Genomic DNA, 27,646 nt, shown 5'->3' on the forward strand with positions numbered 1-27,646 from the left:
TGCCAAATATTTGCCAAACGTGGTCCACATATGTCTTAAGATAACTGGGCCACATTTGCACCTACACATGTGAGCCACTTTGGGTTTAGACCCAGATTACCCTAAAATGACTATGCCGCATTTTTGCCAACATTTATCCTCCATCATTTGGGGCGAATTTACCATTTTTCACATGGGCCACATTAGGCTCACATTCAGATTACATTTTGCCATAAGTGCCAAATCTTTGCCTTAAATGACCCATATTTGAATTGTAATCTTTCGCCATTTTATAGTTGGGCCACTTTTGGCTCACATTCATTTTGTCTATGCCGAAGGAAGACCACCAGTGCCACATAACTGCTTAAAGTGGCTCACATTCGTATGCTATCTGGATGTTAACATTTTAACTTTTGAAATGGCCGTTTTCCAATTTTAATTGGATTTTCTTCAGTTCATTTGAGGCTAACTGCCCCTTTTGTTAACAAACTGGCCTTCAGAGGGAACTTTCAAAAGGTGAAACAGCAAGCCATCATTATCAGATCAACAAAAGCGCAGCACTTAAAACAACACTGATGAAGTTTTTATTTCAAACGCATTTATTCAAGTAAAATGTTTGTGTTCAGGTACAAAGATCACATCTGCTAGCGTTTAAAGGGTCTTTATGATGATCTCTGTGAGTATTTTTAGTTAATACACCTGAAAAAAAGCAAGGATAATTGCTAAAGGCTGTGTGCCGCTGTGTGGTACAACACCTAAACTCAGGATGAAAGTGATTAATCCACCGCGCTACCAATTCCTGCCGGAGAACGAGAGAGGGAGAGACATCTCCAGATGTAAGACCAAATCCAGGTATACATTACAAAATAGGTCACATTTCCCAGAATGCCCCTTTCTCTCTTGTTTCCAAAATGAAATTGCTCCATTTTTCTCCTTCCACATGCTGAATGACTCGAGGTGTCTCAAGGGCCCGGTGTATCAAGAGGGCAGACACAGAAGTAATTCGGTCGGGGCTGTTCGTTAGGCTCTGTGTGGGACTTTCTCAACAGCAATTACGCCGGGATGATTAATCCATCGTGTTGACCCGCTCAACACAAAGAAGATGATTGGCCGCGTTAAGGCTCCAGCTTGGAAAGCGTCGCACCAGGGCATATTTGCAAACATGGTGGTCACAAGAAGGTTTAACATGGTTACTCCAGTCTCTGGCGCTCAGGAGGAGAGCATGAACCATCTGGGATCTGTGCCACTTGGAGAGTCACGGGATGCCAAAAGCTGCTCGGAAATGCCAGCGTGTGAATTCACACCATAATATATTGGCACTTGGCTTTCTGGAATTGTGGGACTTGGATGTTGGACTCTATTGACAGTTTAGGAAGCTCTCTCTCTCTCTCTCTCTCTCTCTCTCTCTCTCTCTCTCTCTCTCTCTCTCTCTCAGTAAATCAATACTTGCTTTCTCGCCATGACAAATGTAACAAATGTATTGCCAAAGCATTTATAGAGTTTACATTAAAAAGATCTTATACAGTATACGCTAACTGGCCACTTTATTAGGTACACCTGTCTAACTGCTTGTTATCGCACATTTCTAATTAGCCAATCACATGGCAGCAACATTTAGGCATGTAGACATGGTCAAGACGATCTGCTGCAGTTCAAACTGAGCATCAGAATGGGTAAGAAAGGGGATATAAGTGACTTTGAACGTGGCATGGTTATTGGTGCCAGACAGGCTGTTCTGAGTATTTCAGAAACTGCTGCTCTACTGGGATTTTCATTCACAACCATCTCTACGGTCTACAGAGAAGGGTCTAAAAAAAATAAAATATCCAGGGCACAAATGCCTTGTTGATGCCAGAGGTCAGAGGAGAATAGCCAGACTGGTTCCAGCTGATAGAACTACAACAGTAACTCAAATAAGCACTCGTTGCAACTGAGGTATGCAGAACAGCATCTCTGAATGCACAACATGCAGCCAACACATATGCAGCATCTGTGTGATGCTATCATGTCAATAAGGACCAAAATCTCTGAGAAATATTTTCAGTACCTTGTTGAATCTATGCCACGAAGGATTAAGGCAGTTCTGAAGGCAAAAGGGGGTCCAACTCGGTACCAGTAAGGTGTACCTAATAAAGTGGCCGGTGAGTGTATATAAAAACATAGCAAAAGTAAACACAGTAAATTGTAGTAGCAAAAAATAATAATAAATCAGAATAAACTGCACAGTTAACAATCAAAAATCAACATTTTGGATAAGTCAGTAACAAATAAAGATTAATAATCAGTATATTTACAGTGATTAATTTAAAACCATATGCAGTGTATGTAAAACAGAATGATGTATGAAATAAATGCATGAGTTAGAGTAATCCTGATTCTTCCCTACAATTAAAACAAACACACTGAAAACTTAAAATAAAACCCATTTGTCGCATTTAAATTAGCGTGAGATAATTCAAAGTACTTCCAGCCACTCAGAATCCACACTCATTTCCAGGAGCAATTAAAGTCAGTGTCATATTGCTTTCCCCATCTGGACATCAAAGCCATCCTTAACGGCTTGTTTTAACGCCTAAGTGCTTTGCCTGTTTAGAGCAAACTCATTCGTGTGTGTTTTTTTTCTTCCCTCCCCCAAGTGATACAAACATAGCTTACAATTGCATGCTGGGATTGTTTTCCGGGACTCACAGACCAGAGGCTAAGTGTATGCAAATGAGCACAACAGTTAAGTCAATCAGTCTGTCTGCTCAAGTCTCAGTCATTGATGGAGTTGAATTAGAGAGAGAGAAATACATCATAGAATAAAATAATATATAGAATAAAAACGTCAGTGATGCGCTTACATACTCAAACACATACACACACAAATGCACTCTAAACTATTACAATTGTTAGTAAAAGTCAATTTTTCCAACTTTTCAGGGATAAAAAGTGTTATAAGAAAGATCAAAGTCCCATAATGCAATTTAAAAGCAGAAATAAACAGAAGAAATAAAAACCTGAATTACAAAATAAAAAATAAAAAAAACTAATTTATGGATATATGTTACAGTGCATCCATCCATTTATCTATTAGTGAAATTTTGTATCATCCATCCACCCATCCATCCACCAGTGATGTGGTATAATCCATCCATCCATCCATTAGTGAAATATGGGATTGTCCATCCATCCATTGGTTAAATATCGTATCATACATCCATTAGTGAAATATGGTATCACCCATCAGTGACACATGGTATCTTCCATCCATTCATACATCTATTAGTGAAATATGGTTTCATCCATCCTTCCATCCATCAGTGACATATGGTAATATCCATCCATCCATCCATCCATCCATCCATCCATCCATCCATCCATCCATCCATCCATCCATCCATCTATTAGTGAAATATTGTATCATCCATCCATCTATCCCTCCATTAGTAAAATATGGTAAAATTCATCCACCCATCAGTAAAATCTGGTATAATTCATCCATCCATTAGTAAAATATGGTATAATCCATCCATCAGTAAAATCTGGTGTCATCCATCCATCCATCTGTCCCCCATTAATAAAATATGGTATAATTCATCAGTCCATTCATCCATCAGTGAAATATGGTATCGTATCATCCATCCATCTATCTCTTCATCAGTAAAATCTGGTATAGTCCATCCATCCATCCATTATTGAAATATGGTATAATCCATCCACCTATCCATTAGTGAAATATGGTATCATCCATCTATCCATCCATTAGTGTTATATGGTATCGTCCATCCATTCATCCATCCATCCATCCCTCCATCCATCCATCCATCCATCCATCCATCCATCCATCCATCCATCCATCCATCCATCCATCCATCCCCATATTAATGAAATATGGTATCATTCATAAGTCCATTTATCCATCAGTGAAATATGGTATCATCCATCCATCCCTCCATTTGAGAAATATGGTATCATCCATCCATCCATCCATCCATCCCTCCATTAGTGAAATATGGTATGAACCATCCATCCATTAGTAAAATCTGGTATAATCCATCCACCCATTAGTGTAATATGATATAATCCATCCATCCATCCATTAGTCAAATATGGCATCATCCATCCATCCATCAATTAGTAAAATATGCGATAATCCATTCATCCCCTCATCCACCCATTAGTGAAATATGGTATAATGCATCCATCCTATCATCCATCCATTAGTGAAATATGGTATAATGCATCCATCCTATCATCCATCCATTATTGTAATGTGGTATTATCCATCCATCTGTCCATCCATCCATTTAAAGAATTTTTCCTCACCAAGGTCACATTCTTTCAGACTGAAAATAACTAATAACTTCAGCAGTGCTTTCAATAAAAAAGTAGTTTATTTATTCAAAGTGATGCAAAGTTGATTTCAGCATCATTACTCAGTCTCCAGCGTCACATGATCCTTCAGAAATCATTCTAATAAGCCTGAATTGCTGCTCAAGGTGATGCATTTTGCTTTAATGAATATGAAGTTTGTTGAAATGAATTTCTTTTGGGGCATTAAAACATCCTTTATGGTCAATGTAATGCATTTTTACTGGAAATCGAGTTTATATGTTTAAATTAAAACACTTCTCATCCTAAACTTTTAAATGGAAATATGTGTGCACGCAGTTAAACTGATTTACGTTTCCATCATAACACACAGAATCAGTTTTCTATTTTCTTCCTCATTCTTTCTTTATCTCTCTCTCTCTAATCTCTCCCTCTCTCTCTCTATTTCCTCCCCTCTCCAAACTGCGGTGACAACTAGATGTGTCTGTGGCCTTTATACACGGGAAAAACTATTCATTCCTTCTGAGAACCGTATGATTTTTTTTCCAAGCCGTAGGGAGACTTGATTGGTTCCAGGGAAGAAATACCAGCTAACAAATCACACAGGACTGCATGCTCCGAGATCGTCCACCAACCAAATCTCCACGGCCTGATGTGCTACACAGAAATCTGAAGAGAAGATGTGCCGCATCCTCCACATAACCACTCAGAGACATCCCAATCGGGGAGAAACATGCTCCCCTTTGCCCCCTAAACTTCTCTGTTACCATGCCGTCTTGAGGTACCCAGTTGCTCAAACTTGTTTGCAGCTTCTGATTGGCCAGGAATTATAAAACCTGGCAGAAGTCTAATCAGTGAGATATGAGTAATGGGGTCTCAGCCTCCCCCTCGTAATGAAGTCAGCATCTCTGGGACCTTCCCCAACAACAAGCGGCCCGTTCTGGCATCTTCAGATAGTCCCTCCTCTCCCCTCGTCTTACTGGCCTGTGTCTCTCTGGAGCGCTCAGGATGTAGCAGCTGCTTGTTGCCTTTGATTTAGACTTGCCCTAGATATGCTCCCTAATGAGCTGAGTGCCCAATCAATAATTTACCTGAGTCTGAGTGAGAAGCAGGCGGATCAGAGCTGTTTAAAAAGAGAACGGCAATCAGTGCTATTCACAAACTGCTTCTTTTTGACTCATCCGTTCATTTATTCTCTCTCTCTCTCTCTCTCTCTCTCTCTCTCTCTCTCTCTCTCTCTCTCTCTCTCTCTCTCTCTCTCTCTCGCCTGTTTGGAGTTCAGTTTACAAACCACCATTGACTAAAAATGTTAAAGATCTTCAGTGTAGGGTGTTAAAGGGTATTATTGCAGTCAATGCTTTTATTTCAATACTGAATCCAACTGTGCATGATATATGTCCTTTCAGTCTGATCTCACGAGAAAACGTAAGTATTTTACGTTTTGCCAGTTTAGTGGCTAATTCGTACGAATTCGTACGAGTTCAGTCGTACGAAATGGTACGATTTTAAAAAGAAGGCGTGGCACCTGACCCCACCCCTAACCCCAACCATCATTGGGGGATAAGCAAATCGTACTAAATTGTACGAATTAGATCGTACGAATTCATACGAATTAGCCACAAAATGAAAAAGTTACGAATTGCCGTGAGATTGTGTTGGTCCTTTATGTGATGAAAGAGAGACAATTTTTCATTGTTGTATGCATTGTGAAAGACTGGGGGCTTTATTCAATTTATTGGAGGTTATTTTCCTTTCCGTTGATGAGATGTTTACAAAAACTGTGTTTGTGTTTGGTTTTAAATATGGAAAGAAAGAAAAATTAAAAGAGCGTCTGTTAAACTTTATAGTAGGACAAGCAAAAATGGCCATATACATGAGTGGGAGGCACAAGATTTTGTATGAGACCAATCATAAAGTTGAACTGATTTTTAAAGAGCTTATCAGAGCAAGAATAAGGCATGATTTGAATTTTTATTTGTCAATGAACGAGTTGGACAAGTTTGAAGACATGTGGAGTGTAAAATTATGTTGTGTTGGGTTGAAAATAATGTATTGATTTTTGAAGAAAATATAGTGTGATTTTGAAATGTGTTTGTTTAAAGCAATGAAACATGTTGTAGTTTAAAATTTTTGTATTAAATAAAAGTGTATTCAAAATTCAAAATTCTCTCTCTCTCTCTCTCTCTCTCTCTCTCTCTCGCTCAATTCAATTCAATTCAATTCAATAATTGCTTTATTGGCATGACAATTGTTACAAATGTATTGCCAAAGCAGTTATAAAGTTTACATAAAATGTAACATACATATATAATAATAATAATAATAAAACACAGTACACACAGTAAATAGTAGTAGTAGCAAAAAATAATAATAATAAGAATAATAACATGATATTTTTATATAAAAATTAAATAAAATATCAACAATCCATCATATTATTCAATATATCACATTAATATTCAATATATTATATTATTATTCAACATTAATTATTCATACAAATCAATACAAAAATAGATCAGAATAAACTGTACATTTTTAGGATAAAAAAGTGATCTCTCTCTCTCTCTCTCTCTCTCTCTCTCTCTCTCTCTCTCTCTTTCTCTCTCTGTATTCTCTAATTGTTGTCTGTGTTTTTGATTTGCTAGTTGTCTTAAGTTTTTCCTTATTGCTTTACAATCAAAGTCATACCATTTTTCATTATCTTGTTTTTGTTTAAAAGTTTTCTTAGTAGTTTTAATATTAGACATTGTTGGCAAATAATCAAAGATGTAATTTATGTTTTCTACAGCTACATTAACACCATCTTCATTATCAGGATAACAATTTTCCATAAATTTATCCAAAAGTAAAACTATTTGGGGGTCTTCAATTGCGTTCGTGTATTTCTCAAAGCTGTCTTGTACCCATCTATAATAATTTTTAATGTTACACAATTTGTGAAAATATATTAGTATTTTTGTTCCTTTTTATATAAAGTGTAATTTGGCTGTGATCTGATAGAGGCGTCTGTGATCATGAAGTCAACTGTTGAGCTACCGAGAAATGAGCTATAGGTGTATCTGCCCAGAGAGTCTCCTCTCACCCTACCATTGACCAGATACAGACCGAAGCTTCGACAGGGCTCAAGTAGGAGCTTTCCTTTCTTATTTATTTGGGCATCAGAGTTATTCCTAGAAATATTTACACTGTTTTGTTGATAACTCTGTCCAAATATGTATTCTCATACATATATATATATATATATATATATATATATATATATATATATATATATATATATATATATATATATATATATATATATATATATATATATATATATATATATATATATATATATATATATATCTCAGGGATCTTTTCAGTGTTCTGAAGAGGCTAATAATTTAGTGTAAATGTACAAAATGCAGTTGTGGAACTTTTGAGTCCGTAATGACAGGAAAGATTTACTTGTTCACATTAATGCACATTTTGTTTTGGATTTCTTCTTTTTCTTTTTGCCCCCCTTGCATGTACTGGTTCCTCATGGTACTGCACTCCTCCTGACCCGCAGTGTCCTGGATGTCCAGCAGACACTTCCTCAGTCAGTCACCACCTGCTTCCTGTACGACTCCTCTATCGTTTGATCGTATTCATCCACAAAATGGTTCTGGATGAGTTGGATGGTGAGAGAGCTTTTGCCTACGCCTCCAGCTCTCACGACCACAAGCTTATATTTGGTCATTCTTCACCCCAAAATATCAACGATTTTCAGTTGTTTACGGTTATTTTCAGTGGGTGGAGGTGATTAAAGTGACGAATACCACGCAGTCCAGCAGCTTCTTCCGAGCATCAGCATGCATCTTGCATTATAATGAACCAAACATCTGTAGACCCAAACAATCCAGAGTGGTATCCTTTCAATGAGAGGTGCAGGACGGAGGGCTTGATGGATATCTGACCGATAACCGACACTAATAATTCCAGTTCGAATACGGTTATACAACAGATGACTAATGCACTTTACTTACAGTGTAATAGCACATGACAACGTGCTACAATATATTCGATGCTGCGCGATCACCAGCTTTTGACAAGCACTAAGGGCAGCATTAGTGCAGACTGGCTTGCTGCTTAAATCTCTCTCTCTCCTTCTCTCTCTTTCTTGTTGGGCAAGTTACTTCTAAAATGTATTCATTTACTCTTTTGTTACTGATTACAAAAGTAATTAGTAGGGCCAGACAAAATCTGTGGACTTTTTTTGCTATTTCTGCACAGAGTTTTGTAAAAACAAATCTGCGGATTTATGTGATTTAATGACTTTTGGGAGTATTGTAGCTAAAAACGTAATATATTATAAAAAAAAAAACCTTTTTAACTTTTATTTAAATGTTCTGTTTGATTTGAGCATTTAGAAATTAAACTTATGAGATGGTTGTTTATTTTTATTAGTGATACGAAATATGTAATGTAATTGTAAGTTTGGCCAACAGTTTTGTAGAACTTGATGTTTCCCCATTCAGACAGAATGCCCGAGCACACTGCCCGAGAGGTGTTTCAATGATAGCCGCCGAGTAAAATGATTTGCCTTAAATGGACTTTGATTGAACATAAAATAATGAAGTCTTAATGGTCAAAATGTGTCGTTGGTTTTCTGAGGTTGTATAAAGCATAATGGTGTTTAAAAACCTTAAAAAACTGATTTTATTCTAGCCGAAAACAAAAAAAAATTAACCAGTTAAACTCTATTTTACTATTTTGGGATTTCCGCCTGGATTTTGCCTACCCAAATTTTAACGCTTCCCAAATCCATATGCAGAGGTGTAAATGCAAAAATTTGGTATTATTTTAAAGAAAACCCTTTGAATTTTCATACAACGCTATTGAAAGTGTTTAAAATAACTGTTTACGTTTTCTGTATTATAATAAACACCTAAAAAAAAAAAAAGAGGCGCTTTTTGTATTTATGAACTCAAATTTGAAAGTGTACCTTTTAGGTTCTGTCTGGTCTAGCTTGCTGTAATTAATTTTGGTGGTTCCTGCAAATGTCTGTAATCATAGGAAAAAAAGAAAAATGTCTCTACCTTAATCTATGCAAAAGTTATTGTATTCCAACTGATGAGAGGTGCAGTACAAGCCACAGGGACCAATCATTGTTTTTATATTTCACTATTCTTTTGTTTGATCAAACATAATTCACTGTGTTTGGACCACATCAGACATATAAAAGGATTACTTATGCACATCACCTAAAAAACAGAGGAGAAATGGCCCTAAAGCGCACAGCATAAGGTAAGAGATGACAGCTGTCTGTGCTATCTGGGGCTGCTTATTGATCATAAATGTATTGTTTTCACTTTTGCGCCATGGAAACACCGCGATTCATTCGGCAAATGTTTGATATGTGAATATAATTCAGTTAAAGAATGCTAGAACCATATAAGAACTGGCAAGAGCTTTCATTTGACCTATAACTTGTATATCTATCATATGAAAAATATGAAAATGAACCAATGTAAAATACCCAGCTCGGGTATCCAAAATACTGTGTATTTAAGTGTAAATAACTTTTGTACAGTAGAATAAAAACTAAAGTGATCCATATGGGCATAAAATATATGTATATATATTTATAGATATATATATAGATTCTACACTTTCAAACGAAACCACTTATAGGGGTCTGGTGCAATGCTAGCCCTTTAAATCTTAAAGCGAAAGTCGATGACGTCACTGCAGAGTTTAAATGGTTAACACTTTCTCCAGAACAAAAATTGCTATAGGAAATACTGTGAAAAATTCCTTTTGGGAAATATTTGAAAAAGAACAAAAAAATCTACTAATAATTTTGACTTCAACTGTATATTGTAACAGTATGGCATTATTTTTGTATTGTCCCCAACACAATCAACTTCTTGTGATGCAAGAAGTAAACTGTACATTTTGTTCTGCTTTACAGTTCCTCCTGATGACCCTGTGATAATCGGAGCACCTGTGGTGAGTTTGAGGGCTGGAGACTCGCTAAACCTCACGTGCCACGCCAACAACGCCAAACCAGCCGCCTCCATCATCTGGATCCGCAATGGAGAGGTGATTAACGGTGCGGCGTACACCAAGGTATGACAGATCCAAGAGTATCGGCACAATACTGACACATTGTGCTTAATACACATACTGAAACTGTTGTCTTATTTAAATGTAACATAAATGTGTTCGAGATTAGAGGTCTGCATTCCGAATAAAGCGAGGTAGCGGTTGATAACTGGTGTAACAAGAGCGGGCGGACTAACGATATTCTCCAGTCCCAATTTTATTTCGGAACTGCATATCTGTGATTTGATTCATTCATATTAAGCACTGGTACATCCAGTGCTCATGACTGTTACACATGCTGACTGCTTGACCAGTGCTTTCTGCACATGCTATTATTTGTTTTGCACAGTCTGTGCATGCATTATCTGCAGGTCCTCAGAGCGGGCTTTAACAACATGGGAGAGTAAAGTGAAGATGCGCTGTCCTTCAGCTTGCGTTAGAAAATGGTCAGATTACTGGTAGAAAACCAACTTTAGGCAAGTCTGATGTTTGGAAGTCTTTTTCATGTGTTATAGACACAAATGGAAAAAATTGACCCTTTGCGTGGTGTAATGATACCTCAAAGTTTTACCCTTTAGCAGTAACAAGACTGGAACCTCAGGTTTAAGGCAGCACTTATGTCTCATCACAAAGGAACAAACAAAACTGACATTTAGCCTACAGTCCTTGCACAACCTACAGCTTTATCTGTTATCGCTCTCTTTTGATAGTACTCAATTTAAACAAGATTTTGGAAACCAGATCTAAATTTAGGTCGGGTCAGGTAGTGACCCGAAAATGATTCTGAAAAAATTTGTCCCACGCAGACCTCTATTCTAGTGTTGATTTAAGGCACCTATGTTTTCTAGAAATGTGATGTTTTTATGCTGAATGCTCAGATTCACCTATTAAGCCCAGAATATTTCAAATTTAAATTGAATGATACACTTTTTGATTAGTTTGATTAAGCTTTATGCCTGGATTTTGCCTACCCAAATTAAAAAGCTTCCCAATCCACATGCAGATTTGTAAATGTTAAAGTTTGGTGTCATTTCGAAGAAAACCCTTTGAATTTTCATAAAACACCAATGAAAGTGATTAAAATAATTGTATATATTGTCTGGTTTATAATAAACCCCTCCAAAAAACAGGCACTTTGAAAATTGAAACTCAAATTTCAAAATGTACCTTCTTGGTTTTGTGTGGGCTAGGCTGTTGTAAATAATTTTTGTTGGTTCCTGTCAGTAATAATAGAAAAAACTGTCACAAATACTATGAAATTCAATGTTTCCAACTTTTTCCAAAGCATTTTCTTTTGTGCTTAACGATGAGTAAATGCTAGTTTTTTGGTGAACTGTCCCTTTAAATAATTGGATGACCAGCAAAAGTTTCAAGAGCTTTGATCCACTGCAAATAAAGTGTGCATTGACCTAGAATTAAAAATAAAGTCTTATGCAGGTCTGTTTTTTAAGTTCAAGTTTTTATATGATGCTGAAAATACTTGTCTTTGAGAATAATTAACATTAACCAACATAAAAATTCAGATTCATGTTTTTGATTTAGTTCAGTGTGCATATTATACACAAACATGACTGAAATAGGCAGCATTGCGGCTCAGTGGTTAGCAGTGTCGCCTCACAGCAAGAAGATTGCTGGTTCGAGTCCCTGCTGGGCCAGTTGGCATTTCTGTGTGGAGTTTGCATGTTCTTCCCGTGTTGGCGTGGATTTCCTTCGGGTGCTCCGGTTTCCCCCACAATTCAAAGACTTGCGCTATAAGTGAATTGGGTGAACTGAATTGGATGCAGTGTATGAGTGTGTGTGTGCAAATGAGAATGTATGGGTGTTTCCCAGTACTGGGTTGCAGCTGGAAGGGCATCCGCTGTGTGAAAACATATGCTGGAATAGTTGGGGGTTCAATCCGCTGTGGTGACCCCAGAAATGAATGATGAATGAATGAATAAAACATGACTTATAGGTGTAGTTCACCCCAAAAAAGTAAGTTCTGTCATAATTTACTCACTCCTTGACTTGTTTCAGACTCTTATGAGCTTCTTCAATTGAACTCAAAAGTTGATATTTTGAAGAAAGCTGGAAACACGTAACCATTGTCTTCCATAGTATTTGTTCTTTTTTTTTTTTTAAATGGAAGTCAATGATTCCACCATTTATCAAAATGTTTTATTTTGAGCTAAACAATGAGTAAATGCAAATTTTAGGCTGACCTGCCCCTTTAAATAATGCTCAAAATGATTGTCTTTGAGAATAAATCACATTAACTAAGACAAAAATTCAGATTCATGTTTTTGATGTAGTTTGATGTGCCTGTGCCATGTGTTGGCATGGGTTTCCTCCGGGTGGTTCGGTTTCCCTCACAGACCTGCGCTATAGGTGAATTGGATGAACTGAATTGGACATAGTGTATGAGTGTGTGTGTTTGTAAATGAGGATGTATGGGTGTTTCCCAGTACTGGGTTGCAGCTGGAAGAGCATTGGCTGTGTAAAACATGTGCTGGAATAGTTGGCGGTTCATTCCACTGTGGCGACCTCTAAAATAGAGACTAAACCGAAAGAAAATGAATGACTAAAAATACGACTTAAACGTCAGAATTTAATGTAGATATATTCTAACTGATTATTTAAACATACATATGCTGCCCAAGAACGCTGTCTAAAATTCAATTTGAACAACACCCGAAAATGCTGTCTAGGTGAAAATCTCACTACGTTTAAAATACCGCCTGTGTGACTTTTTTTCTGCCTACAGTTGGTATTTTCAATATCACTCCTCTTTCAAACGACATAAAAAAAAAAAAGAGTCTCTCATGAAATCCCACACTCCGCCTGACTGCGTGTCCTCGAAACGCTCGGCTCTGTCAAATTAATGACAAGTGAGGACTAATTTTTAATTTAATCCTTGGGGCGAAGGGAAGCTGTAACGCAGTGCTTTAAATATGTCATAATGGAAAGACATTCCAGCGCTCCATTATGAATGTGTTCCTCAGCAATTTGCTCAGTTTGTCAGCTTTAGGGAGGAAATGGAGAGAGGAGGAAATGTGTTTAAAGGGCCGCCCGTGTTATGATTGGAGAGCGTAATCTGCTCGTTTTGAGCAAACCGAACCCCTCAGCGACCCACCAGAGAGAGTCCCTTCATTAATTAACCAGGCCTAATTTAGACACAAGCGAGCTAGACAGGTTACTTTTTTTTTTCTCCCCTGCTTTCTTACACTTGGGAGACTCTTTTAAATGCTTCTGAAATGATCAAGTGCCTCCATGAGATGGATAAAAACAAAGCTGTTCACGTCCCAAAAGTCAGTCAGTGTAAACGGGATATTAGATGAGAGACAAACGGCTCGTTTTAATGAAATCGGGAGTCTTGTAAAGCGCTGATTCTCGAACGCCGGGACACAGCCGTCTGCTGAAGTGAACGGAGTAAAGCACAGAGGAATTACTTAGGATTAATCTGTTAAACATGTTCAGAGGTGCTTCTTCAACCTCCCGCTTCTTCCGTTTTCACAGTAAATGTGTGTTTTTCCTCGGTGCGTCAACACGATCAAGGATGAATTGAGATTACGGGACGGCTTCACGCTGATTTTCAGCTTCATCTATTGAATTGTCACCACAGTAAGACAGAAAATCAACAGTGCTGACAAAATAGCCATAATACGTTTAATCACACACTCACACGCTGTTGTAGTTTTTTATTGTTATTTAGTTGTCGGTACTAATAAAGCCTACAACAAAATACTCTACAACTTGCTTTTTTATTTAATTACACTACTGTTCAAAATGGGAAATGTTTGGGGTTGTTTTTACATTTATTTTATTTTTTTAAGGTTGTTTCCTACCTGACAAAAGTCTTGTCATCGATCCCATTTGTATGAACAACAAATAATAATGTGACTTTTAGTTGATCATTTGGAAAAGTGGCAGAAGGTCGATTTTTTTTTTGCAATGAATAATCTGTTGAACTGCATCCTAACCATCACAAATACTGCAGAAGACCTATTAGAACCAACATGGAGCCAAGATTCTCCCAGAAATCAGTCAAGTTTGGTGAAGGAAAAATCATGGTTTGGGGTTACATTCAGTATGGGGGCGTGCGGGAGATCTGCAGAGTGGATGACATCATCAACAGCCTGAGATATCTAGACATTTGTGCTGCCTATTACATTACAAACCACAGGAGAGGGCAAACTACTAGGAGGCCAGCACTTCTTCTCATACTTCAGCCTCTACATCAAAGCTCCTGAAAGAAAAAGAAGGTCAAGGCGCTCCAGGATTGACCAGCTCAGTCACCATGACTTTATATTCTATACTGGATATTATTTCTGTTAATTGATAAAACTTTTGTCTAAGCAAAGTCAGACCTTACTGTCCTAATTAAAGAATTCAAAATCAAGGCATGATCATTTTTAATTTAGCTAAAATAAGCGTAATCTGGAGGCTTTTGCCTTTCATATAAGCCACTTCTGATACCAAATAATTAACTAGAAGTCAAGTTATTATTTGTTGTTCCTAAAACTTGAATAGGCAACAATATTTTTGTCAGGTAGTGTATATTCAAGATTCAGATATTTTCAGATGTTCAGATATCTAGGTTCTGAGATTCCAGACTTGTGTTTCAGCTAATTATAATCCTATCTTAACAAAGATGAAGTTATTATTTGTTGTTCTTAAAACTTGTAAAGGAGTGCAGTACCTTTGTCAGGTAGTGTATGTGTTATTTTGTTAACACTTAGCTACATTTCTATTCTGTTAAAACCATTATATGTCACTTTGGACCACAAAGTCAGTCATAAGTGTACATTTCTGAAAATTGAAGTTTATAAATCATCTGAAAGCTGAATAAACAAGCATTCCTTTGAGGGCAGTCACACAATATAAATCTTTCTATCAAAATGATAAATGATAATAACAGATTGTGCAATTAGGTCAAAAACGAAGTTGTTGTTTTTTTCTGTAAAATGTTGTATATTATATACCTAATAAATGTGTCTGTTTTTAGATCACATTCATTTTCGTTAGGATAGAATAATAATTAGCTGAAACACAAGTCTGGAATCTCAGAATCTAGAAGACAAAAATCTGAATACTTAATATATACTACTTGACAAAAGCCTTGTTGCCTATTCAAGTTGTTTAAACATCAAATAATAACTTGACTTCTAGTTGATCCTTTAGTATCAGAAGTGGCTTATATGAAAGGCAAAGGCCTCTAGATTACGCTTATTTAAGCTAAATTAAATATGATCATGTCTTGATTTTCAATTATTTAATTAGGACAGTAAGGTCTGACTTTGCTTAGACAAAAGTCTTGTCACTGAACAGAAATAATGTACAGTATAGAATATAAAGTCATGCTGCAGTGGAAACAGAATGAATATTGTGTCTGACTCCATCATGAGCTTGGAGGACTGCATTCATACATCTCAAATCACTTATTAATAAAGTCATCTGGAATGGCAAAGAAAGCGTTCCTGCAGGACTCCCAGTTTATTAAGATTCTTTGGATTCATCTTCAATGATGAAGATGTCTTCTTACCCCAGACATGCTCAATACTGTTCATGTCTGGTGACTGGGCTGTCCAATCCTGCAGCACCTTGACCTTATGCCTTTAAAGTTATCTAAATGTTCTTTACAAAATATTTGTACGGCACTTGATCTCTATTTAATATTGTGTCATAAAAGATATATATATAATTTTGACTTAAACCTTATATTTTTTGCTCTTTACAAAAAGTGTAACCGTGTGCAACATAATGTTTTTTAGGTAATGAGAAGGGCCAGATGGAATCTGCAGACTTTTTTTGCTATTTCTGTGGAGAATTTTGATAAAAGTCTGCGGATTTCTGCGGAATTATTTTTGGAGAATCATAACTAAAATCGTATTATATGAAAATAAATAATATATTTTTAACTTTTATTTAATGTTTAAAATGCAAATACAATTAGATTCACCTTATTTGTTTAATAATGCAAGTTTGTCATATAATATTTCTTGTAAAAGACAGAAAATATTACTTTACAAACTGCATTGTACATAAATCAGAGGAACATTTTCACATTAGTCAATAATATTACTGAAATTAATAAAAAAAAAACTGAATAAATATAGATACTCATGTAAATACAGAATTAATGATGTGCTAAAAATCTGCAGAAATCTGTGGAAAATCTGTGCACGCAGATTACAGGTGGGCCTAGTCATGAGTTACATACTGTATGTAAAAAATAATAACAAAAAGGGACATTTATATGATATAATGAAAAACGTAATGCTAATAAATGGGTAAAATCTGCTGATTTAATAATATAAATGTATATAAATTCCAGTTAATTGGTATTATTTGGCTCCACTGTGATCCATAAATAGAGACCTTTAATTTTTATATAATATATAAAGTCAAAGTCAGCTTTATTGTCAATTCAGCCACATGTACAAGACATATAGAGAATCGAAATTGCGTTACTCTCAGACCCAAGGTGCTTAACATTAATATAAAAAAATATAAAAAATAGTAGAGTTTAAGAAAAAGAAAAAGAAAATTTACAGTATATACATAAAATGTGGTCTAAAAATATACATAGGTAATAAAATTGTAAACAATACAGTGACATTAAGGGCATATAGCAAATGAGTGCAAAGTAAACCAGAGTTGTGCAGATAAAGAACAGTATAGTGCAGAAAGACTTATTAACATGATATAACTTTTAAAGAGAGAACACTTTTCAATTTTGACCTAATCACATCATTCATTCATTAATTTCCTTTGAGCTTAGTCCCTTATTTTTCAGGGGTTACCACATTGGAATGAACCGGCAACTATTCCAGCATATGTTTTACATGTCGGATATCCTTCCAGCTGCAACCCAGTAGTGTTAAACACACATACACTCTCACATTCACACCCTCGTAGACTACGACAAATTTAGTTCACCCAATTCACCTATTCACTCAGAGGAAACCCACGCCAACACAAGGAGAACATGCAAACTCCATACAGAAATGCCAACTGGCCCAGCCAGGACTCGAATCAGCTACCTTCTTGCTGTAAGGCAACAGTCCTACCCACTGAGCCACCATATAGTATATATTTTAAATCCGTTTTGATCTTCGCCAGCATGGATTAATGGTCTAAAGAAGTACAAATGTAGTGAGTTATACGATGTAATTATGATAATGTTTTACAGTGTGATTTAATAATGTTAATAAAACGAGCAGACGCTGAACTGTTCCATTCACATATAAAGAAAGCGTAAACGTGAACATTTTCACAACTAATGGCAGATATATATGGAAGCACAGGTGTTTCATTTCTCAGGAATCAGTGAAATATTCACACGTCTGCATGTTGGATTGAGTTTAACTTTGATTTTTGTGCCTGAAACTTTGATTTATAACCGAACACACTGAATGTCTAATGACTGCAAAGCCTCGTCTCATCATAACACAGTTACCTTTTAGAAAAAATGTCAGATGATGAAAGCACAAGAGATTTGAATTTTTCATTTTTTTTTCTTCTCTCTCTCTCTCTCCAGGAATGGAGCTGCACTCTTTTATTGCGTTATTTGATTAATTCCGCGAGAGAATCTGTCAGAGCTGCGAGGCAGTAGGGTGTTTTAGATGAAGTCAATATCCTTCAAATATCTGTACCAATTTTTTAATAATCTTTCCTCTATAAACACGACTGCTCCACAATGGCTTGAATAGAAGTGCAGGTAATATAACGCTGCTTTGTGAGTGATGTGTGTGTAACCTCTGCGCCGATGAAGAACTAATACTGAGGGAGCCTGATAAAGCAAACATGGCAGAAATACTTTCAAACCTAGTATGTATGTATCCATGTATTAACTATCTAATCTCTTTTTGCTATTATTATTATTACTATTCTGACTTATCCTATTTCTATTATTTCTATTATTATTATTATTATTATTATTATTATTATTATTAGTAGTAGTAGTAGTAGTAGTAGTAGTAGTAGTAGTATTTCTTCCATAGTCATTATTCAGGTTGTTGTTGAAGTAGTAGTAGTGGTAATAGTAATAGTTGTAGTCATTGTAGTAGTAGTAGTAGTTGTTGTTGATGTAGTTGTAGTTGTGGTAGTGATATTGGTGGTAATGGTAGTTGTAGTTCCTGTAGTAGTTGTTGTTGTACTTGTAATGGTAGCAGTAGTTGCTGTAGTAGTTGTCGTTTTGGTAGTGGTGATTTTTGTTGTAGTCGTGTTTGTTGTTGTTAGTAGTTGTGGGTGTTGTAGTAGTAGTGGTTGTGGTAGTAGTAGTTGTAGTAGTTGTTGTGGTATTGGTAGTTGTTGTAGTTGTGGTGATGAAGGTAGTAGTAGTAGTAGTATTTGTTGTTTTTGCTGTAGTTGTGGATGTTGTGGTAGTAGTAGTGGTAGTAGTAGTTGTCGTAGTTGTGGTTGTGGTAGTAGTTTTTGTTTTTGTTGTGGTGGTGGTGATGGTAGTAGTAGTAGTAGTAGTAGTAGTAGTTGCTGTTGTAGTTGTAGTAGTTTTGGGGGTGGTGGCGATGGTGGTGGTTGTAGTAGTGTTATTGGTGTAGTTGTGGTTGTGGTAGTAGTTTTTTTTTTTTTTTTTTTTTTGGTGTTGGTGGTGGTAGTGTTGTTGTCGTAGTAGTAGTTGTGGTTTTTGTTTTGGTGTTGGTGGTTGTGGTAATTGGAGTAGTAGTAGTTACTGTTGTAGTTTTGGTGGTGGTGATGGTAGTAGTAGTAGTTTATGTTGCTGTTGTTGTAGTAGTAGTTGTGGTAGTAGTAGTATTAGCTGTTGTTGTGGTTATGGTAGTAGTAGTAGGGGTGGTAGTGGTGGTTGTTTTTGTTGTAGTTGTGGTAGTAGTAGTTATTTTTGTAGTAGTTGTTGTATTTTGGTGGTGGTGACTATAGTAGTAGTAGTAGTTGTTGTTGTTGTAGCTGTTATAGTTGTAGCAGTAGTAGTTGCTGTAGTAATACATGTAGTAGCACTTTCTGCTGCTGTTTTTGTAGTAGTTTTAGTAGTGGTTGTGGTGGTAGTAGTAGTATTTGCAGTAGTAGTTGCGGTTGTGGTAGTAGTAGTTGTTGTTGTACTGGTGATGGTAGTGGTGATCGTAGTAGTAGTTGCTGTAGTAGTTGTGGTTTTGGTAGTGGTGATTTTAGTAGCAGTAGTAGTAGTGTTTGTTGTTGTTGAAATAGTAGTTGTGGGTGTTTTAGTAGTAGTGGTTGTGGGAGTAGTAGTGGAAGTAGTAGTAGTTGTTGTTGTCGTAGTTTTGGTTATGTTAGTAGTTGTTGTTTTTGTTTTTGTTGTGGTGTAGGTTGTGGTGGTGGTAGTAGTAGTAGTAGTAGTTGCTGTTGTAGTTCTAGTAGTTGTAGTTTTTTTGGGGTGGTGGGCATGGTGGGAGTTGTTGTAGTGTTGTTTGTGTAATTGTGGTTGTAGTAGTAGTTGTGGTTTTTGTGTTGGTGGTGGTAGTTGTAGTAGTGTTGTTGTCGTAGAAGTAGTTGTGGTTTTGTTTTGGTGTTGGTGGTAGTTGTAATAGTAGTAGTTGCTATTTTAATAGTATTAGTAGTTGTAGATTTGGTTGTGGTAATGGTGGTAGTAATAGTAGTAGTTTGTGTTGCTGTTGTTGTAGTAGTAGTTGTGGTGGTAGTAGTAGTATTAGCTGTTGTTGTGGTTATGGTAGTAGTAGTAGTAGTAGTAGTAGTGGCAGTGGTGGTTGTTTTTGTTTTTGTTGTAGTTGTGGTAGTAGTAGTTGTTGTAGTTGTGGTGGTGGTGATTATAGTACTAGTAGGAGCAGGAGTAGTTGTGGTTGTGATAGTAGTAGTTGTTGTAGCTGTTAGCTGTTGCTGTAGTAGTATGTGTAGTAGAACTTTCTGCTGCTGTTGGTATATTAGTCTTAGTAGTGGTTGTGATGGTATTAGTAGTTGCAGCAGTAATTGTGGTTGAGGTAGTAGTTGTTGTTGTGATGGTGGTGGTAGTAGTAGTTGTGGTGGAAGTAGTAGTTGTTGTTGTGGTTGTAGTAGCTGTTGTAGTATTTGTGATGGTGGTAGTAGTAGTAGTTGTTGTAGTAGTAGTAGTAGTCATAGCAGTAGTTTTTGTTGCAGTAGTAGTTGTGGTTGTGGTAGTAGTAGTAACTAGCAGTAGTAGTTGATGTTGTTGTAGTAGTAGTTTTTATTAACGTTATTGTTGTTGTTTTTCCTTCATTATTACTCTCCTTACTTTATCATTACATTACTTGCCCACCACTCATTGGTTTTGTTCTATCTATGTTTTATTTATATCTATATTATTCACTAATTTTAAAAAAATTATGACCTGTGATAATGTGCTTTCTACTGTTATGCATGTTGTATTTTTTATGTTCTCATATTTATGTACTTTGACCTGTCCACTCTCAGAAATACTCTCAGGCCTTCAACGCCTGCTGATTTGGTGCTCGAGACTCAAGGGTTGTTGGGTATATGGTTTGTTCAGAGGTCTCCGACAGAGAGGAGCTGATTGCGAGGTCTGCGCTCCGTCTTTGACCTACACTCAAGAGCAATGATGGTCTATCGTCTTGAATTGTTAGCTTGTTTTTTGTGTGTAAAAAAACGAACTGTTGACCATCTGCGAAGTGCTGCACTTTGGGCTTATTTACGCTTAACCACTTCGCATGTTTTCTCTGATCAGACAGCTGGTCCACATGTGAAAAACATCAGGTGTGAATGTCCTCCGAGTCTGACTGAAAAGCACTTTTGAGACTCGTTCCAGATGCAACTGGACAAGTGTAAATTCTCATATGTAAATATTTAAATTATCGTTCAGTGCATGTAATTGATTTATTGGTTGTCATAGTAATGCTCTGGCATCCTGCACATTTGGTAGGTGCTATTTTTGACCAACTTAACTGAACTATTGTTTATAGAGGTGTCTGTTTCGTTAAATTTTCTTGCAGTGTTGCCATGCCCACTTATTTTAAGCATGTTAAGCAATGAGATTGTTGTTTAAGCTTGTGACCGTTCTTAAAAATCCCAGGGGAAGGTCATAATATTTGGTTTTTATGTTCTAAACATGTATTTATTTTATTTTATTTTATTTTATTTTATTTTAGTATTATTTTTTATTATTTATTTATTTTTTTATTTGTCTTTTTATTTATTTGTTTTTTGTTTATTTATCTTTTTATGTATTTATTTGTCTAATTCTTTCTTTCTTTCTTTATTTATTTATTTATTTATTCATGTATTTGTTTGTTTATTTGTCTTTTTATTTATTCATTTATTTGTCTATTTTTTATTTGTCTATTTATTTATTTATTTATTTATTTGTCTGTGTATTTATGTATTTGTTTATTCATTAGTCTTTTTATTTATTCATTAATTTGTGTAGTTATTTATTTATTTATTTATATAATTATTTATTTGTCAATTTATTTATTCATGTGTTTATTTATTTATTGATTTTTCTAATCATTTATTAATTCATTAATTTATTTATTTATATATTTATTTATTTGTCTGTTTAATTATTAATTTATTCATTCATTCGTTCATTCATTCGTTTATCCATTCATTTTCTTTTTGGCTTAGTCACTATATTAATCTGGGGTTGCCACCGCCAACTTATCAGGCTATGTTTTACGCAGCGGATGAATTTCCAGCTGCAACCCATCACTGGGAAACACCCTAACCATTTACTTTACCTCACGAGTTTTGTTATTCTGTTCAATACAAAGTAGATATTTTGTAGAATGCTGGTCGCTGGGACCCATTGACTTCCATAATAGGAAAAATAAATCTTCTTTTTCAAGATATCTTCTCTTGTGTTTGATAGAAGAACAAATACCACATAGATTACAAGTGGAGGGTTAGTGCAGGGGTGTCTAAACCCGGTCCTGGAGGGCAGGTGTTCCACAAAGTTTAGTTCCAACCCCAATCAGACACACCTGGGCAAGCCAATCAAGCTCTAGGCTTTCTAGAAACCTCCATGCAGGTGTGATGAAGCAAGTTGGAGCTTAAATCTGCAGGACACCGGCCCTCCAGGACCAAGTTTGGACACATTTTGTGTGAACTACCCCTTTATGCTCTAATAGACCATTTCAACGTGGTGACGTCATTGGCACATGAACATTTCCTGCTGGTTGTCAAACTATTTCGTAACGGTAACAAAAACAGTTCAATGGTATCCTAAAATTAAAACAGCTGTCATAACATTATCATTATGTGGCACTTTTTGGATTATTGGAAGCTATGGAAAATAAAAATGTACTACAGGAAATAGATTAGAGCCATTGTTGTTATTTACATCCCTTAAAATGATCTATAGGTGATTTGATTTTTCAGCAGCATGCATGTGGCATTAACAGTAATGCTTTGTCCACTTCTATAATCCTCCTACTTGAAATATCTCATAAAACAAAATGCAGAACAGTTATTCTTATTGATGTGAATTTGCATGTAGTGCTAAAATTGAAGATCGATTTCACATTAAGTTTACAAATACACATGTATATGGCCAAATACTACCTTCTGTTTGCTGCTTCCCAGTCAAGTTCAGCATTGATTTTAAGATGTTGTTCCTGCTTTTAAAGGTATACACAACTCTTCCCCAAACTATCTCTTAGGGTCTCATATATCGACCAGGTCACTCAGATCACGTAATCAGTCACTGTTGACTGTTCCAAGGTCTAAAAAGAAATCGAAAGTTGACCGCGCAATCGCTGTGGTAGCCACAATTGTGGAATAGTCTTTCCCTGTACATCTGAGAGACATTGTCTTTTTAGGGTTTTTGTAGCACAGTTGAAGACACATTTGTTTAGTTTAGCATTCAAAGAATAGAACTTTGAACTTTTGAAAAATAAAAAAAATTAGGCAGCAAAACTGCTTTCTGCAATGATAATAACCATTATGAATGACTGAGCACCAAAAAGTCATGTCAGAATGAGTTTTAAAAGATCATGCAGGGCTCAACTATAAGGACTGCCCGGTGGCCCAGGGCCAGCGTGAGAGACGCTTGGGACAGTCGACAGGATCATTACTGGCCCGATTGGGACAGTGCTGCCTTGTTACTAACATTTAATTTGTCTGCGACTATTTGTCAATTGCTTGCTTTTTAAGTTTGTGCGTTTAAGTCTTTAAATGTTATCTTCTCTGTGATGTCGTAAACACCATATTGCTTTCTGGTTCCTCTTCTCTGATTTGATGTTTTGAGCATCCTATTTTTTTCAGTAACCTGGTAACAACCAGTACAACAAAGAAACAGCAACATGGCAGCAACATCAAATTATAAGGCTAAAAGAAAATGTCTGTTTCTATAACGTCTTGCAAGTAGACATTTATGTGTGAACATCGCAACAAAAAAAATTAAGTGATGCTTTGCAAAGTTTGCAGTCAGTTTGACAAGTCAGCCACTTTTTGTTAAATAATTTCGAACCGCAATAAAATACCTCCACATTTTCTATACTGCTCTTTTTATTTGCATAACACTTTTATTAACAATTTTTTAAGTATTGAAATTCTAGATTGGCAGACTTTATTTTTGACACATTATGTAAAATTTGCGGCTAAAACATAGCTATTAACTTCCCTTTTTTTTTTTTGGTGGGGCTTAGTGAAAATTTTGGCAGGGCAAGTAAAAATCTAAGCCACTTGCCCGATCGGACCAGTACAAAAAATCCTTAGCGTTGAACCCTGTCATGTGACACTAAATGATGCTGAAAAAAACAGGACTAAATTAGATTTAATATATACACTCGGCGGCCACTTAATTAGGTACACCTTACTAGTATCGGATTGGATTCTTTTTGCCTTAAGAACTGCCTTAATCCTTTGTGGTATAGATTCAACAAGGCACTGGAAATACGCCAACAAATTACTGGAAATATTGCAACAATACTCAGGTAGGCTGTAGCGTTGACACGATAATTGGTACTAATGGGCCCAAACTGTGCTAAGAAAATATCCCCCACGCCATTACACCACCACCAGCCTGAACCATTAATACAAGGCAAGATGGATCCATGCTTTCATTTTGTCGATGCCAAATTCTGACCCTACCATCCAGTTGTTGCAGCAAAAATTGAGACTCATCAGACCGGGCAATGTTTTTCCAATCTTCTATTGTCCAATTTTGGTGAGCCTGTGTGAATTGTAGCCTCAGTTTCCTGTTCTTAGCTGGCAGGAGTGACACCCGGTGTTGTCTTCTGCTGCTGTAGCCCATCTGCCTCAAGGTTGTACATGTTAATATTAACAGACACCTTAAGCTATGAATATTTTTTCAGATTGTCTAAAGAACAATTCCTTGTATACAATGATTTGCCTAGTTACCCTTTCCTGCCTAGTTAACCTAATTAACCTAGTTAAGCCTTTAAATTGCCCTTTAAGCTGAATACTATTCATTATAGTAAAATATTATTTACTGTCAACATGTTAAAGATAAAATAAATCAGTTATTAGAAATGAGTTATTAAAACTATTTTGTTTAGAAATGTGCTGAAAAAAAATATTCTCTCCGTTAAACAGAAAATGGGGGAAAAAATAAATGGGGGGCTAATAATTCTGACTTCAACTGTATGTGTTTGTTTTCTTGCAGACGTTGTTGCGAGATGGTAAAAGAGAAAGCACGGTGAGCACGCTCCACATCTCAGCCTCGAACATCGAGAGCGGTCAGCAGATCACCTGCCGGGCCTCCAACAAAGCAGCGCCCAACGGCAAAGAGGCCACGGTCACCATCGACATCCAGCGTGAGTGAATCTTCAAACATAATTAACAGTAGACACACAAGCTCAAGTTCCCCTTTCAGATCCCGCGACCTGCATTCTGTTCTGAGCGCTTCTTGTGTTTTCCTGTCTGCGCCGATAAATTATTCACATGTGAAAATCCGCTATGTGCTGTCCTATTTTCTTCCTCCAAACAGCCGTTGTGTATGCATGCGATCTGATGTCTGAGCACATGTCGTACTTCGCTGCACACAGACACACAAGGCTTGACACCATTTTTTTGTTGTTTTTAGTCTCGGAGAAGCATTTGTAAAAGTGACAGTTTCTCAGCATGCATGCAAAACAGGAAGACGTGTTTTTTTGCTAAGCTTTAAGCCGGTTGTTGTGGACACAAATGCTAATTGTTAGCTTTTAAACACTGAAGAATTGAAACACGAGCGGATCCTCTTTCCGAATGCGAGCGTTTTGCTTATTTTTATTTATAGCAGTCGTAAGCTTCGCTGTCAAAAGTGTATCTGAAAGCGGCGATATGAAAGGCCTTAACTAATTCAGCGCGAAGATTAGCATTTGATGAAATATTTCTGACAATGTATGCGCAGGGAACAAAGGCGTCCTTTCGGCTCTCTCAAGTGTTGAAAGATATTAGCTCTGACTAATAAAGCAGAAAATAGATCATATTGAAAGATCCACAAGTTTTGACAGCTGCTTTCTTCATGTCTGTAAAGTCGGTTTTATTGCCCAGAAGGAAGACGCCTCAGCACAATGGAGCTCAAATTTATGAATTGAAAGCGTAAAAATGACTGCTTTTTTTGCTCCTGTGGATTCAGTCCAAATCGTTTTGTCACGGAAAACAATGGAAAAGTTTTACTCTAAGCCTCTTTCCTCTCTGCGAAGCCTCTCATTGGTTAGGTTTGTTGATGTCATTGACATATGAGCGAATGAAATGCTTTTTTTACTTAATCACAATTGAATAAATCCAGGGGCAGCACAGTGACTTAGTGGTTAGCACTGCCGCCTAACAGCAAGAATGTTTCTGGTTCGAGTCCCAGCTGAACTAGTTGGAATTTCTGTCTGGAGTACGCATGCTCTCGCCATGTTGGTGTGGGTTTCCTCTGGGTGCTCCAGCTCCCCCCACAGTCTAAAGACATGCGCTACAAGTGAATTGAATTAACTAAATTGAGTGCGAGTGTGTATGGGTGTTTCCCCGTGCTGGGTTGCGACTAGAAAGGCATCCGCTGCGTAAAACAGAATAGTTCTCGGTTCATTTGTCTGTGGAGCTCCTGATAAATATGGGACTAAGCCAAAGGAGAATGAATGAATGAATGAATGAATCCAAATCAGTCAGGTTTACTTCTACTACACTATTGGGGGAATGTTTTTGAGGTCTTTTATGCTTAACAAGGCTTTAATGAAGGTATAGTAAAAACAACATAATTTATTTAATTATTATTACCATTTGAATTAAGTGATTTCTATTTGAATGCATTATAAACTTTACTTTATTCCTTTGAAGCAAAGCTGAATCAAAGTGCAGCTCCACAAGCCCCAAACCATGCAAGACGGTGGCGAGGAACAAAACTTTACCAATTGACAAACTTCTTGTGAAAGATCATGTGACACTAAATAATGCTGAAAAAATCATCTTTTCGTCACAGGACTGAGTTACATTTGAAAATACATTTAATGAGGCATTAATTATTGTAAAAATTCTATAATATTTCGGTTATGTAATGGTAATGGTTTAATTATAGTGAAAGTAAAGCAGCCAGTCAAGTTTATGTTATTTTGTAAATGTATTTTCATTTTAATAAAAATATATTAAACAAACTCAATTCATGTAAACATTTTGAAGAAAATGGCACGTTTTACTTTAGTTTTTAGCGCAAAGGCACTGCCATTTTGGAATATTGCTGTGTCTGATGTCATGGGGTTGGTTCCGTTCCCTCAGCTGAACAGATACAGTGGAAGGAAAGAACTGACACAAACACTACAGTGTTTAAAATTAGACTAAAGTCTAATTTAACACAATGACGTACATCGCAGAGCTGATGCAAGTACAAGCATCAATGTTGTGTCTAATATGTTCAAAAATGGATTTTCTATTTTTTTTTTAAATACCTTTTGTTTGATGCACTTTGGTCCACTCTCTCATGCTGCTCCAGCACTGCCTGACTGGGGTACTTACATTCAAACTAATGCAACGGTTAAAATCATACGAGACTTCATGCTTTACTAAGTCACGTCTGTGGATTAGACATACACTTACCGGCCACTTTTTTAGGTACACCTGTCCAGCTGATCGTTAATGAAGTTTCTAATCACCCAATCACATGGCAGTGACTCAGTGCATTTAGGCATGTAGACATGGTCAAGACGATCTGCTGCAGTTCAAACCGAGCTTCAGAATGGGGAAGAAAGGGGATTTAGGTGACTTTGAACGTGGCATGGTTGTTGGTGCCAGATGGGCTGGTCTGAGTATTTCAGAAACTGCTGATCTAATGGGATTTTCATATACAACCATCTCTAGAGTTTAGAGAGAAAGGTCTGAAAATGAGAAAATATCCAGTGAGCGGCAATTCTGTGGGCGCAAATGCCTTGTTGATGCCTGAGCTCAGAGG

General features: G+C 36.6%; 1 protein-coding gene and 1 pseudogene across 11 annotated transcripts in view; one reads left to right on the plus strand and one right to left on the minus strand.

Annotated features, from left to right (window-relative positions):
- Positions 1–27,646, plus strand: part of kirrel3a (kirre like nephrin family adhesion molecule 3a) — a 532,216-nt gene that overhangs the window by 407,156 nt on the left and 97,414 nt on the right. For all 11 annotated transcript variants that reach the window (XM_087271356.1, XM_087271360.1, XM_087271352.1 and 8 more), the window contains 2 exons: positions 10,235–10,392; positions 24,902–25,052. In XM_087271356.1, the coding sequence (XP_087127482.1) occupies positions 10,235–10,392; positions 24,902–25,052 (309 nt within the window). The remainder of the gene's footprint in view (positions 1–10,234; positions 10,393–24,901; positions 25,053–27,646) is intronic.
- Positions 7,647–8,415, minus strand: LOC573682 (KRas proto-oncogene, GTPase pseudogene; annotated as a pseudogene).

This window comes from Danio rerio, chromosome 10, assembly GCF_052040795.2.
Source record: "Danio rerio strain M-AB ecotype USA chromosome 10, GRCz13ab, whole genome shotgun sequence".
Lineage (NCBI taxonomy): Eukaryota > Metazoa > Chordata > Actinopteri > Cypriniformes > Danionidae > Danio > Danio rerio.